This window comes from Aulonocara stuartgranti (genome assembly GCF_965226115.1).
Source record: "Aulonocara stuartgranti genome assembly, chromosome: 14".
NCBI classification, from domain to species: domain Eukaryota; kingdom Metazoa; phylum Chordata; class Actinopteri; order Cichliformes; family Cichlidae; genus Aulonocara; species Aulonocara stuartgranti.
In genome coordinates, this window is record NC_138950.1 from 1663817 (window position 1) to 1677500 (window position 13684).

General features: G+C 46.2%; 1 protein-coding gene across 1 annotated transcript in view; it reads right to left on the reverse strand.

Annotated features, from left to right (window-relative positions):
• Positions 1-13684, reverse strand: part of plekhg2 (pleckstrin homology domain containing, family G (with RhoGef domain) member 2) — a 92386-nt gene that overhangs the window by 24913 nt on the left and 53789 nt on the right. Inside the window, exons 8-18 of the mRNA XM_082501621.1 lie at positions 9853-9984; positions 8746-8928; positions 8490-8582; positions 8311-8397; positions 7668-7701; positions 7477-7575; positions 6100-6201; positions 5019-5117; positions 3979-4058; positions 3302-3448; positions 441-572 (exon numbers count right to left, since the gene is read on the reverse strand). Coding sequence (XP_082357747.1) covers positions 441-572; positions 3302-3448; positions 3979-4058; positions 5019-5117; positions 6100-6201; positions 7477-7575; positions 7668-7701; positions 8311-8397; positions 8490-8582; positions 8746-8928; positions 9853-9984 — 1188 coding nt within the window. The remainder of the gene's footprint in view (positions 1-440; positions 573-3301; positions 3449-3978; positions 4059-5018; positions 5118-6099; positions 6202-7476; positions 7576-7667; positions 7702-8310; positions 8398-8489; positions 8583-8745; positions 8929-9852; positions 9985-13684) is intronic.

The window sequence follows — 13684 nt, forward strand, 5'->3', positions numbered from 1 at the left end:
AGTTTAAAGAAAAAGAGGGAAATCACTGGAATTTGTTCAAATATCTGCCTGAATTTGGTTTGTTTTGTTAAATTAATAAAACCTTGAACAAGAACATGTGTAGTAAAGGAGTTGTTTGCTTGAGGTCTTTGGTAATGGATGGTCTATCTTAAGGCTCTTTCCTGATAAACATGCAGTTTGTCATGTGATAAGATTTTAAGCCACAATGTTCAGATGTCAAAACCCAGGATTTGACCTCTTTATACGTGAGGTTTCACAAAGGTTGGTCTTCAGTAAATCAGTGAATAATCAATGACATCGCAACATGGTGTGACAGTTTCATGAATCTAAACAAGTATGGCTAGAAAGAAAAATATAGTCCACTTGAGGCTGACTCAGACTCGTGTCCTCAAACGTGGTTGACCACATGTCAAGTTATGGTGGGTGTTCTGTTTTCTAACCGTCATGTGAGTGTGGATGGCAGCGAGCCCCTCTCTGGCTCTACTCTGGTTGATGAACTCCAGGATCTCCTCTGTGATGGACAGAGTGGGAGGAGGACTGAAGGGGGTCAGCTCCTCTTCCTCCTCCTTCTCCTCATTTAAACAAAAATGAAAAGACACCATTAAAAGGATGCTATGAGTGTTTGATACAGTCCTGTTTTCAAACCTACTATCTGTGCACAAGTTTGATTAAATACATTTTATTATATTACTGTAGTGGGATTGCAGTGGGAATTGGCTCAGCTCAGGGCTCCTGAGCCGATGTAAGTTTCCATCCATCCATCTGTCTACTCACTCATCCATCCATCCATCCATCCATCTACTCACTCATCCATCCATCCATCCATCCATCCATCTGTCTACTCACTCATCCATCCATCCATCCATCCATCCATCTGTCTACTCACTCATCCATCCATCCATCCATCCATCCGTCTGTCTACTCACTCATCCATCCATCCATCCGTCTACTCACTCATCCATCCATCCATCCATCCATCCATCCATCTACTCACTCATCCATCCATCCATCCATCCATCTACTCACTCATCCATCCATCCATCCATCTGTCTACTCACTCATCCATCCATCCATCCATCCGTCTACTCACTCATCCATCCATCCATCCATCCATCCATCCATCCATCCATCTACTCACTCATCCATCCATCCATCCATCCATCTGTCTACTCACTCATCCATCCATCCATCCGTCTACTCACTCATCCATCCATCCATCCATCCGTCTACTCACTCATCCATCCATCCATCCATCCATCCGTCTACTCACTCATCCATCCATCCATCCATCCGTCTACTCACTCATCCATCCATCCATCCGTCTACTCACTCACTCATCCATCCATCCATCCATCCATCCATCCATCCATCCATCCGTCTACTCACTCATCCATCCATCCATCCATCCGTCTACTCACTCATCCATCCATCCATCCATCCGTCTACTCACTCATCCATCCATCCATCCATCCGTCTACTCACTCACTCATCCATCCATCCATCCATCCATCCGTCTACTCACTCACTCAGCCATCCATCCATCCATCCATCCGTCTACTCACTCATCCATCCATCCATCCGTCTACTCACTCACTCATCCATCCATCCATCCATCCATCCATCCATCCATCCATCCGTCTACTCACTCATCCATCCATCCATCCATCCATCCATCCATCCGTCTACTCATTCATCCATCCATCCGTCTACTCATTCATCCATCCATCCATCCATCCATCCATCCATCCGTCTACTCACTCATCCATCCATCCATCCATCCATCCATCCATCCGTCTACTCATTCATCCATCCATCCATCCATCCGTCTACTCATTCATCCATCCATCCATCCGTCTACTCATTCATCCATCCATCCATCCATCCGTCTACTCATCCATCCATCCATCCATCCGTCTACTCATCCATCCATCCATCCGTCTACTCATCCATCCATCCATCCATCCGTCTACTCACTCATCCATCCATCCATCCGTCTACTCATTCATCCATCCATCCATCCATCCGTCTACTCATTCATCCATCCATCCGTCTACTCATTCATCCATCCATCCATCCATCCGTCTACTCATTCATCCATCCATCCGTCTACTCATTCATCCATCCATCCGTCTACTCATTCATCCATCCATCCATCCATCCATCTACTCATTCATCCATCCATCCATCCATCCATCTACTCATTCATCCATCCATCCATCCATCCGTCTACTCACTCATCCATCCATCCATCCATCCATCCATCCATCCGTCTACTCACTCATCCATCCATCCATCCATCCATCCGTCTACTCACTCATCCATCCATCCATCCGTCTACTCACTCATCCATCCATCCATCCATCCATTCGTCTACTCACTCATCATCCATCCATCCATCCATCCGTCTACTCACTCATCCATCCATCCATCCATCCGTCTACTCACTCATCCATCCATCCATCCATCCATCCATCCATCTACTCACTCATCCATCCATCCATCCATCCATCTACTCACTCATCCATCCATCCATCCATCCATCTACTCACTCATCCATCCATCCATCCATCCATCCATCCATCCATCCGTCTACTCACTCATCCATCCATCCATCCATCCATCCATCCGTCTACTCACTCATCCATCCATCCATCCATCCATCTACTCACTCATCCATCCATCCATCCATCCATCCATCCATCCGTCTACTCACTCATCCATCCATCCATCTGTCTACTCACTCATCCATCCATCCATCCATCCATCCATCCATCTACTCACTCATCCATCCATCCATCCATCCATCCATCCATCCATCCATCCGTCTACTCACTCATCCATCCATCCATCCATCCATCCATCCATCCATCTACTCACTCATCCATCCATCCATCCATCCATCCATCCGTCTACTCACTCATCCATCCATCCATCCATCCGTCTACTCATCCATCCATCCATCCATCCATCCATCTACTCACTCATCCATCCATCCATCCATCCATCCATCTACTCACTCATCCATCCATCCATCCATCCATCCATCCATCCATCCATCCATCCGTCTACTCACTCATCCATCCATCCATCCGTCTACTCATCCATCCATCCATCCATCCATCCATCTACTCACTCATCCATCCATCCATCCATCCATCCATCCGTCTACTCATCCATCCATCCATCCATCCATCTACTCACTCATCCATCCATCCATCCATCCTGACATCAGGTCAGCACTAACGCAGATACATCCTCTGAGGCTGCAGTGCTGACGAGTGCTAGCACAAGCTAAAGTTACCTCCTCCTTGTTCGGTCGTAGCTGAGGCTTCAAACTGGCGCCGCCTCGCTCGGACTCCACCTCTATGATGGAGGAGGCCAACGTGCTGCTGCTGCCTGCTGAGCCCAGGCTGTCTGCGTGGCACAGCTCGCTTTCACTGCCCGCCTGCTGTTACAGTAACAGTTTTCTTTAGATTTACAGTCCAGCATAAACACCATAAAACCAGCAGTGCAAACTCACACTCATCACTGTTCAGCGCTCCAAACTGAAATCACTGAAATCTCCCTCAAACTACAGACATACGTCTAAATGGACATAAATATACATAATACATATATACATATATAATGCATATATGTATTATGTAATACATATATTGACATAAATGTGAATGTTCATGTTTAAGTTTCCTCCCATTCCCTCCCCGACATGCTCAGCACCCAACAAATTTATGAAGCGATAATAATAATCTGGGCCAGCTAGACCTCATGAAAATATAACTGTACAGATTATAAAAATAAATAATAACTATTATCACAAGAAATCTTTAAATATATATATATATATAAATATACGTGTTTATACGCTGATTGTGAAAAACGATGTAGTTGAGATGTTGGACCAGAGGATCTTTGATGGTTAATGAAGCGTTTAATAGCTGAGCTGCACATTTGCCAGAAATCTGAACGCGGTCTCACCTTCATAGCTGCGAGATTCCCGGGTGGAGCGAAGCGGTGGGGCGAGACGGGTGACAGATGCCGTGATGGATGAGAGCAAAGAGAACGGTGTTATCAAAGTATTATTATTGTTTTCAGGCACTTAGCAACTTGGCATCTGAAACTACATAACCACAAGTTTCATGTTTGAACAATGCTTGAGCCAGGCAGGCCCGAGCCAAACCCACACCCCGAGAGCTGCAGGAAACATGAGACCGGTCTAATTTGCTTCTCGCAGTCAACGACATGCATATCGGAGCAAACACATTTCCAAGTTCAAACATGTCCCACTGTGGCAACCCCTCAGCTTTGCAGCTTTCAGCTTTCCCATTCAGAAACAGACGTGATGTTTCAGAGCTCATCTTTCAGATTTCTGCGCTTCAGCAGGTAAATGTCACTCCAGGAGCAACAGCTCCCCCTGGCTGTGGAACTGCACCATTTCTATTCACAAGTTGTGAAAAACAAGTTGTGGTGAACAGCTGTTGTTAGTTACTGAGATCCAGGCCCAGAACCAAAGTCCGCACACTCGGACTGGGAGACTGGTTCCCGATGAGCTCACGGATTCTTTCTGAGCATCTCTGCCAGCTCCGCTCAAACGATTACCCACAATTCATACATCACTGTGACACTAAACCGGGGTTTGTAACAAACGCACAAACAGGGAGCAATCCACCTGAAAATGACTGGAAAACTCCCGTTTTCTGGAAAGCAGAGGGATTATTCACCAATATTGTTTGTGGATTTCTCTTAATTATTTAGTTTTGAAGTAAAACGAGTGTGGATGAAAGACGGAAGAAAGTCCATCGTTTTGCCAGAAAACATTAACCAGGTCTAAGCGCCGTCGTTTGCAGCGGAGGAATCTCTGTGGGAGCTTTCTTTGCTTCTCCACCTCCACGTGACCCTGGAGCTGTGGCAGCTTTAAAACCCGATGAACTAAAACAACAATCTTATCAGCGACGGCTTTTTCAACCTGCAGAGAAATCGGACACAGTTCATTTCTGATTGCTTTGTTTCATTTTAGCTCTCAGGGTGATGTTTGGGTTCGGGCCTCATCATGTGGATAAGAGTCTGACTCGTCTCACCGTTGGGATGAAACACTGCTTCGATGTCTTTGGCAGGAGCTGGAACAGAGGAGGGGAGGCTGGTTATTGCAACATAATATTTGCTGTTACACAACACATGGTCTCGTGGAAACGAGAAAGAGAACATGTTTTTGAGTTTCCTGCATTCACCCTCGTTATGTCAGGAATCTTCATCTTACTGACTGAAATACTTTCACCCACACAGACTTCCTGCCATAAATGACATCTACAGGAAGCGGTGTCTGAAAAGGGCTGGGAAAATCATCAGAGACCCCAGTCACCCATCACATGGACTCTTCACCCTCCTGCCCTCTGGGAGGCGCTACAGGAGCCTCCGGACTAAGACCACCAGGTACCGGAACAGCTTCTTCCCCACAGCTGTCAGACTCCTGAACTCTGCCTCCTGACATCTGACCCACGTTAAACTCATGGACTGAACATACACACACCCACAATGGACAACTGTACCCTCAAACACAATAATAACATGGACTGAACCACCACTCACAACCACTAGCACTTTATATACCTCTGTAGAAACTATCTACACCCTCACTTATCTTAACTGCACTACTGTAAATGCTGTATAGACAATCATTCTGTACAATAACTATACTTCTACGACTGTTTATAACTTGCAAAGTTCATATTTCTGTATAGTTTTCATATTTACATCCTGTTCATAGCCTGTACACACTTATAGTTATAACATATTAATAACATACCTTCATACTGTGTACATTGCAACATACCCATAATAGACCCATATTTTGTACCCATATTTTTTATTCTATTCTATTCATTAAAAGCACAATCTCATAGCTGCTTCCACGATGCAGGACTCTGAGCTGCAGTGTTTCAGGCTGCTGTGAGTCACCGTTTGGATAAAGTCAGTTTCACTTTCCCTGCTGCTTCGTTGTGTCTCTTTGATTAGAGCATCAAAAAGCAGATGTTTGCTGTTTTATATGAATAAAGGGTGGAGACTCTGAGCCTGAGCTGTGGCTGAAGCCTGTCTGAGTACCTGACTGCCTCCTGGTGCGTCGGTACGGCAGGTTTCCCTCCAGCAGCAGAGGCAGGTTCTTCCTGGACTTCTCCGGCGTGTACATGAGCAGCTCTGGAGGCTCTGCAGGACAAACAGAGCAGAAAGAGGCCCTCGTGTCAGGGTTGAAATTCAAACTGTCCCGTTCCTGGTATGATAGACTACATGACTGTGAGCCGCCTTACATTTTGGGTGCACAAAAGTTGATAATATTATCAAAAGGTTTCTCAAACAGTTAAGACGAGGTGATCGGGTCTGTCATTTGGAATAGACACAAACCAGAAAAAAACTTTTAATTTTTATGTTTATTTAAGCGTTATCTGACAGTATGTTTGCACTACCCATATGGAAAAGAAATAGTAAAAACTTGTATGTGATTACTCATGAAAGTGGCCACTTTCTCATTACTTTCATACATTGTTTTCGTAAGTATCCAAAACATACAAGTTTCATTATATAATTTTTCAAGGGATCTTATATCTGTTTTCACTCTTGTATGCTTTTCATACAAGTTTCAAACAAGACAGATACAAACTTTATAAGATTTATATATATCGTTTCCATATGGGTAAGTACCGCAGCAATTTCCTAATGTTGTAAACCTGCTCAACATTTGGCAATAAAACCCTTCTGATTCTGATAAGCGTGTTTTTCAGATTCTTAGATTTAGTAATGCCGTGGGGTGGGGGTCAAACTTTAGCACAGTTGTTGTGCAATCGCTCAGGGGGGCCGTGGCCGCCAGGCTCTCGGAGCTGACTGTGTGCTGGAGATCGCTGCGTGGGTTCAGGAACACGTCACCGTAAGCAGGGACCGCCGTCACCTCTGCAGTCACACGTGAAGCTCGACCTCCACCACTCAGACGGAGGCTGCTATCAGTTCAAAGCTAGCATCCATGATGGGGCCATTAGCGCACTGGCAGGGGTAACCAGGCCATCTGAGAAGGTCCCAGTAATGATGACGCACACCTCCGGGTTCTGAGGCTTCTCGGAGAACTCTTTCTTTGTTCGGTCAGATGACAAACCTGCACCCTGCTCGCTTTCCACGAACCAGCGCGCCGGCTAAACTGACCCGAGTACAGACCAGATCTGCTGCTGACTTCATGCAGCCAAAAACGCCCGAGCCGTATGAGGCAGGTTCGGGAGACACGTCCGGCGTTGTGTACTGAAGCTCAGCTCAGAATGAGCACATATCCTTCAGAAAACCTTTATTTATGTCCAGTCTGTGTGTCCACTTAAACAGACGCTAGATTAATGCACAGCTTTCCCCATTTTCGGAAACGTGTTACAAACAAGTCGCAGTCATGACCTGTGAGCAGGAGAAGAAGATGAGGAGCAGCTCGAGAAGGAGGAGGTGACTGACCCTGACCTGACTGACGCCTGCCTCGGTGATAGGCGTGGATGTCGTCCAGCCGCGGAGACGCAGATGACTTCTTCAGGTGGTCCTGCTCGAACTGAGGAGCTGAAACACAGGAAGTGATGTCACTCCATCTGCAGAGGCTGAAAACTGTTATATAAAAATGCTGAATACGTGTGTGTGTGTGTGAGACTCACACTGACAGAAGTTGTCTCCCAGGACCTGCCTCGCCTGGAAACGATCAGTGAATCAGTCAGACGTGTGAGCAAAGACAAATCCTCACATTAACCAGGTGGATTTAAATGAACAGGTGAGACGCTGACTCCAGTTAGCTGGCTGGATGTGGGATGTTAAATATTCAGAGTCAGTGTGTCCACTGTAACCTGGTTACAAACATGGATGTATCACCATCCTGCTCATGTTACAGGACATCTGCTGCTCCTTACTGTTTACACCAGCAGGGGGCAGCAAAGATCTACAAAAGCTGCTAACGCTGCACTCTTTACTAAACTCTACTGCTACTGCTGGGAGCACGACTACATGCATGTTTCCTCGATCTTTGCTGTGAACATTATAAACAGCTGCTCAGGTACAGATCGCGCTCTCACTGCAGTGCAAATCAATCCAATCAGCTGCTAACAGAGGCCGTAAAGCCACCACAGCCAGGTCTACTCAACAATCGGATCTCCTGCGAGCAGCAATATGCTTCAAACCACAGTGATCGGTGCTGAACTTCACCTGTGGGCAGGTAAGAGTCAGCATCTAATGTGAGTGTCTTTGGATGGTGGGGAGAACGTGGGAGCTTCACACAGGAAGACCAGGACATGTGAACCTGCTTACCTTGTGTGGGAGTGATGCGGGATGGTTTTCGACGATCAGCCTCTTGAGGTAGTGCACCCACAGTCGCTTCTCCTCCTGATTCTTCGTCTGCAGAACAAAAAAACAGGATCCAGACACAAACAGTGAGGTCGCTGCATCTGAGATCCAGATTTAAGGCGGAGACTCGAGGTTTCCCTCACCTGGACTACATGCTGCTGTTTGGGAATGGTCTGGTCGGACACTCGGAAGCACAGCGGGTCCTTCAGATTCTCCACCAGCAGGAGATTACAGCACTGCAGGTGGAGGAGCAGACACAGAGACAAACGTGAGGAACCCTGAAGGTCAGAGCATCGCTGTGGCGATGAGCCTCTGTTTCCTGGGGGGTCGCATGTGTGTTTGTTGTGATGCAGGAGTGCAGACACAACCCACGACGGCCTCAAACGTGTTGTTACTTACAAAAATATGTGTGCTGTAGACAAACTGCTCCATCCTCTTCTTGGCAATCAGCAGCATTTTATCGAACAGGAAGAACGCTCTCTCCTTCTTCACTCTGTGGACTTTAAAGGAACCTTCAAGAACCAGCTCGCCAAACCCGCTGAGGTCCGGCCCAGTCCAGTTCACCAGCAGGGACTCGATTTCCTGGAGCGAGACATCGGTGAAAGGTCACAGGCTAACCACAGTGGAGTGAACCCGACCTAAACCTGCTGATCTGCACCGATCCTTCATCTTCAGAAAGGTTCTTTGGAAAAGCACAGCGTTCTCTAGAGAACCAGTTTTCTCAAAATGCCTGCATGGGTCACAAAGTTCTCAGTGCTGAAGGCAACTGGACGTCTTTAGGTTCTCAAAGATGTTTCACCTCAGACCTGAAAGGCTTCATCGGTTCTCAAAGCACATGGGGGTCCCAGCTATGCAACAACTAGCTAGGTAACATGCTAACTAAGCTAACTCGCTAACTAGCATCAACTTGCTAGTGATTGCGCTCCAAAGCTCAGCTAAATCTGGTCACAAACCCATGTTAACGATGGCTAACATGCTAACAATGAAACCTGCAAATATCGATCCACAAGCTCATATGGTAGCTGTGTCCATCTTTCATATACAGTCTTTGTTAATAGATGCTGAATGGCAGCTCGTAGGTAGACCAAAGATGTCCAAGGTGTTCTACATCGTGGGCCACATGGACCGGACGAGTGAAACATCCTCATTCTGTCAGTGTAAAGACGTTTAACTGAAACATCGTCATATAAGAAAAAGACGAGTAACTTCAACAGGACATCTCAGATTTCGCAGATAAAAAAATCAGTGAAAGAAATCTGTCAGCATGTCGGGAGTAAATGTGTCATTTTGTTTTTTATTGTGGACTCGTCGTAAAAAGCTGAACTATCATGAAAAACAGGAACTTTCATGTTACTTAATTACTTTGAGTAGTATCAGTGCCCTCCTTCACATCTTCCAGAGCCATCTAGTGGGCCACTTTAGAGTCTGGTGGGCCGATTCTGGCCCCCGGGCCTTATGTTTCTCAGCAGCTTTTTTCACGTTGGGGTCCTGCATGATCATCGTTACCTGCAGCCGCACAGCGTGCTCCTGTTTCCTCTTCATGTCGTTGATGTACCATGCGACTGCTGTCATGGTGACGATGGCATCCTCCACGACCTCATATCCGGGCTCGCTCTTGTCAAAGTGCTTAGAAAGTTCCTGAAACGAGACGAGACCCGCACATAAAAGACAGCTCGCACTCTGAGATCCTTCCCCGCTCTGATCCTCCGCCTGCTGAGGCCAAAACACAGACGGGGATTTCTCCGAGCCTCAGATAAACTGTGGTTTGTGTCCTCGTAACTTTTACTCAGTTTGCTTTGACGTCTTTGAGACCACCGTGAACACGAGGACGCGAAGCATCATTAACCCTTAAACTGCCACTGAGCCACCTCACCGTGCGGCTCTGTGGCGCAGCGGATAGCACATTGGACTGCAAAGGTTGTGACTGAAGCTGCAGATCAGCCACATTTCATTCGTGCTCATGGAGTCGTTCTGTGAACTCTGGAGGTCAAAAGCGTCGCTTCCCTGTGAGAAGCATCGGACTGGAAGTACAAGTAGCTCAGAGTATGTGTGCAGTTACATTCCACTGCACCCTGAAGCGCCTTAGCACAGAATGGACTGAAACGGGAGCAGCTGAGGATTCTGGGAAAATCCCAGCTCGGATCCAAACACGTGTTTGACCGATGTTTAAACTGGCCGCCGTCATCAGAGCGGCAGCGGCAAATCCTGCAGACCAACGAGCGAGAACAAAGAGCAGCTTCAGCTGTGTCATCCTCCCGCCCGCTCCTAGAGCTGGGCTTGGACTGGGACCAGTGAGGAGACTCGGCACGTTCACTGGGAAAGCTGTTCCTGCTTCACGGAGCAGACGGCTGAGTGAGAAGGCCTCTGCGGCTTCAGCTTCACACCGTAGGAGCTCCTTTAAAGCACGCTCTGTGTGAACAGACGTGATGAACAAGTCCTCGCCTCTTCCAGGTGTTTGCGCGTCATGTTAAACATCTGGAGCACAAGTCTCCATTCAGCCAGATGTGATTATTAACGATGGGAATTTGGCACAGAAGAACAAATGGTTCTGCTCCTAAACCGGACCGCTTCAGCTTGTTTCCATCGTTTCATCCGTTTTGACTCTACTCAAGTATTTCTGCATGTTCACAATAATACACACGATGATACTGCAGTATCAGGTGGTATCTGAGCAGAATTACACGTGTGTGTAAATATTTCATTTGTTAGAATTTGTGGGTTTATTTTGTGCTGCGAGTCTTTAACTGAGACTCGTCTGTTTCAAACGTCTGCTGAGCTTCTCCTCAGAGTAATGAGAACACGACGACGGCCAGCCTGCAGTTCGCTCTCGTGTGATTTAACAGAGTCCCCGTTTCCTGGTGCTGACTGCGGCACAAACGGGCTCCAGCATCTGTTTGGTGTTTGTGCCAAAACTGACTCAACAAAGACAACGAGAAGCAGAGCTTACGACTGATCGACGAGTCTTCCTGTCACGTTAACTCGAGGCCGCTGGCTTTACTTCTTCTACACGCTGAAATCAGATAAGTTGAGTTTTAGGGCAGCTGTAGTTTCAAACCTCAACCAACTCTTTGCACAGCGGAGCCGACTCGCTGACTGTCCTCCGGTCGTGATCCTGTGTATGTTTAGCAGTTAGATGGCCGTCCTGCAGTTTCAGATCTTTGCGTTCTGCACAGACTCTGAATTAAAGTAAATAATGCAAATTTCTGTGCGTGCAGATGGCAACGGATTCACGGTTTAATCCCCATTTCATCTCTGACAGACTGCATGTGACTGCTCACGGACTCGGCGTTGTTGACCTTTATCGCCGTCTTTGCACAGCTGTGTTGCTTTGTAGACAGCGACTGACCACGCTGGTCTCAGTTGGTCCCTGTCTTTGAAACAGCCGTTTTAATCACTTCTGTCCTACACGTGCACACACGTTAGCGTGTCATGAGACAGAAGCATAACTGCACTTCACTGCAGCACAGACGGTAAAGGACCTGTGGTCAGAGGACAGAACAAAGCTGTGACAGAGCAGCTGCAGAGCGGAAAGAGAAGTTTGGACTCTGAGATGATGTCAGAGTTTATCCTCGTTTTATTGGTCCTGGGAAAAACCCCGCACACGTAGCCGAGGACACACACCGCTCGTCTTTAAAGACGCGACGCGCTGAGAGGTCTCAGCCTGACCCTCTGTTTACTGACAGGAGACAGACCTGTTGCCTGGAGACCAAAGCTTTACAAGGACCAATCAGCTTCCTCAGGGAACCACAGGGAGTGACATCATTAAGGATGTTTGGTGTTACCTGTGGAAGCAGGTACTCATCTAGCAGTATCAGGTAGGACTGAAGTCATTTATGCTGAACTAAAGCTAGTATTTGAGATGTTGAGCTACTTCTCAACTACTAGAATTTGAGGTGTTTGGATGCACTTGCAGGTGGCACCTGACCAAGTAACAGGCTTTTGTGTGCACAGTATCTGATAGCATTTAAATTCTCACCTGCAGTATTTGAGGTTCTATATGCAGTATTCATTAGTACAACCTGTATTAGGCTGTTTTTGAGGTGCTATGTCCAACATCTGATCGTATTTGAAGTTTAACTTGTATATCTGGAGGTATTTCAGGCACCGCATGCAGTATTTGGTAGTATTTGCGATATAACTTGTAGTATTAGGTAGAGATGGACCGATCCGATATTACGTATCGGTATCGGTCCGATACTGACCTAAATTACTGGATCGGATATCGGAGAAAAATAAAAAATGTAATCCGATCCATTAAATATCACGAAAGCACCTCACAAAACTTGCAACACGCCGTAACTCACCTCAGAACGTTAGCATGTCGAGCAGTATGCATCACGTGATAGAGCGGCTGTGGCATGCGGGACCTGTCGGTGGTCTGGATAGCATGTGGAGCTTCGCTAGCAACCCGGCATTTCATCTCCGACAAAGTTATCCCGAGAGAAGTAAAGCAAGTGTGTAAGTCCATCTCTGAATGTTTGTAAAGCATTCCTGCGTTAAGCTTAACGAGCGATATATGGAGCGACTTCCTCCTCTTGCTGCTACTTCAATCATGAAACTGCTTAACGATCAGCTGATCGGCTTTTCTGTCGCGAGTCCGTCTCTCTAGTTTGTTTTTGGCCCACTTTGCACCAGAAAGAGGAAACCAGCGGCTGAACAACAGCAGCACGTTTAAGCTTGATCAGCTGTTGTTAGAATTTATTTAATATTACTTTCTACACCAGGATCTTTTTCTACAGCTGACGCTGGTAACTGTGCAGGGGCGGATCTAGCAAAGTTTAGCCAGGGGGGCCGATAGGGCATTAACAGGGAAAAGGGGGCACAAAGACATACTTTTCTTTCTTATTCTCATTTAAAATGTCTAGCTTTTAATAAATAATTATCTGACAGCCAAAGTTTTAATTTGATGTAAAATGAATAGAAGTCAATTACTGTATATAGTAACTATTAAGTCTAATATATATACCCTAGTAAGCTATAGTACTTTTTCCTTTGGGAAGGTACCATCTGTGCAGTCTGCAATTTTGTTGAAGAAAGATGTTGAATCTATTTAATATTTCTTGAAAAATAATTGATTTCTGTGCATTTTTTTTCACACTGCATCAAATTAAGGTTGATTACGTCGATTAAGCATCATGAGGTGGAGCGTGAGGGGTGGTTCCCTATTTTTTATTTATTTATTTTTGTTGTTGCTGGGAGTTGGAACCCTATTAGTTAGGTTGCTTAATATTTACGCTAAGTACTCTTTAAAATACCAGAATAGGGAGGATGGTGTAGGTTTAAGTTTATTAGATTGATCAGTATTGCTGAACTATGAAATATTTTTTTTGCATACAGG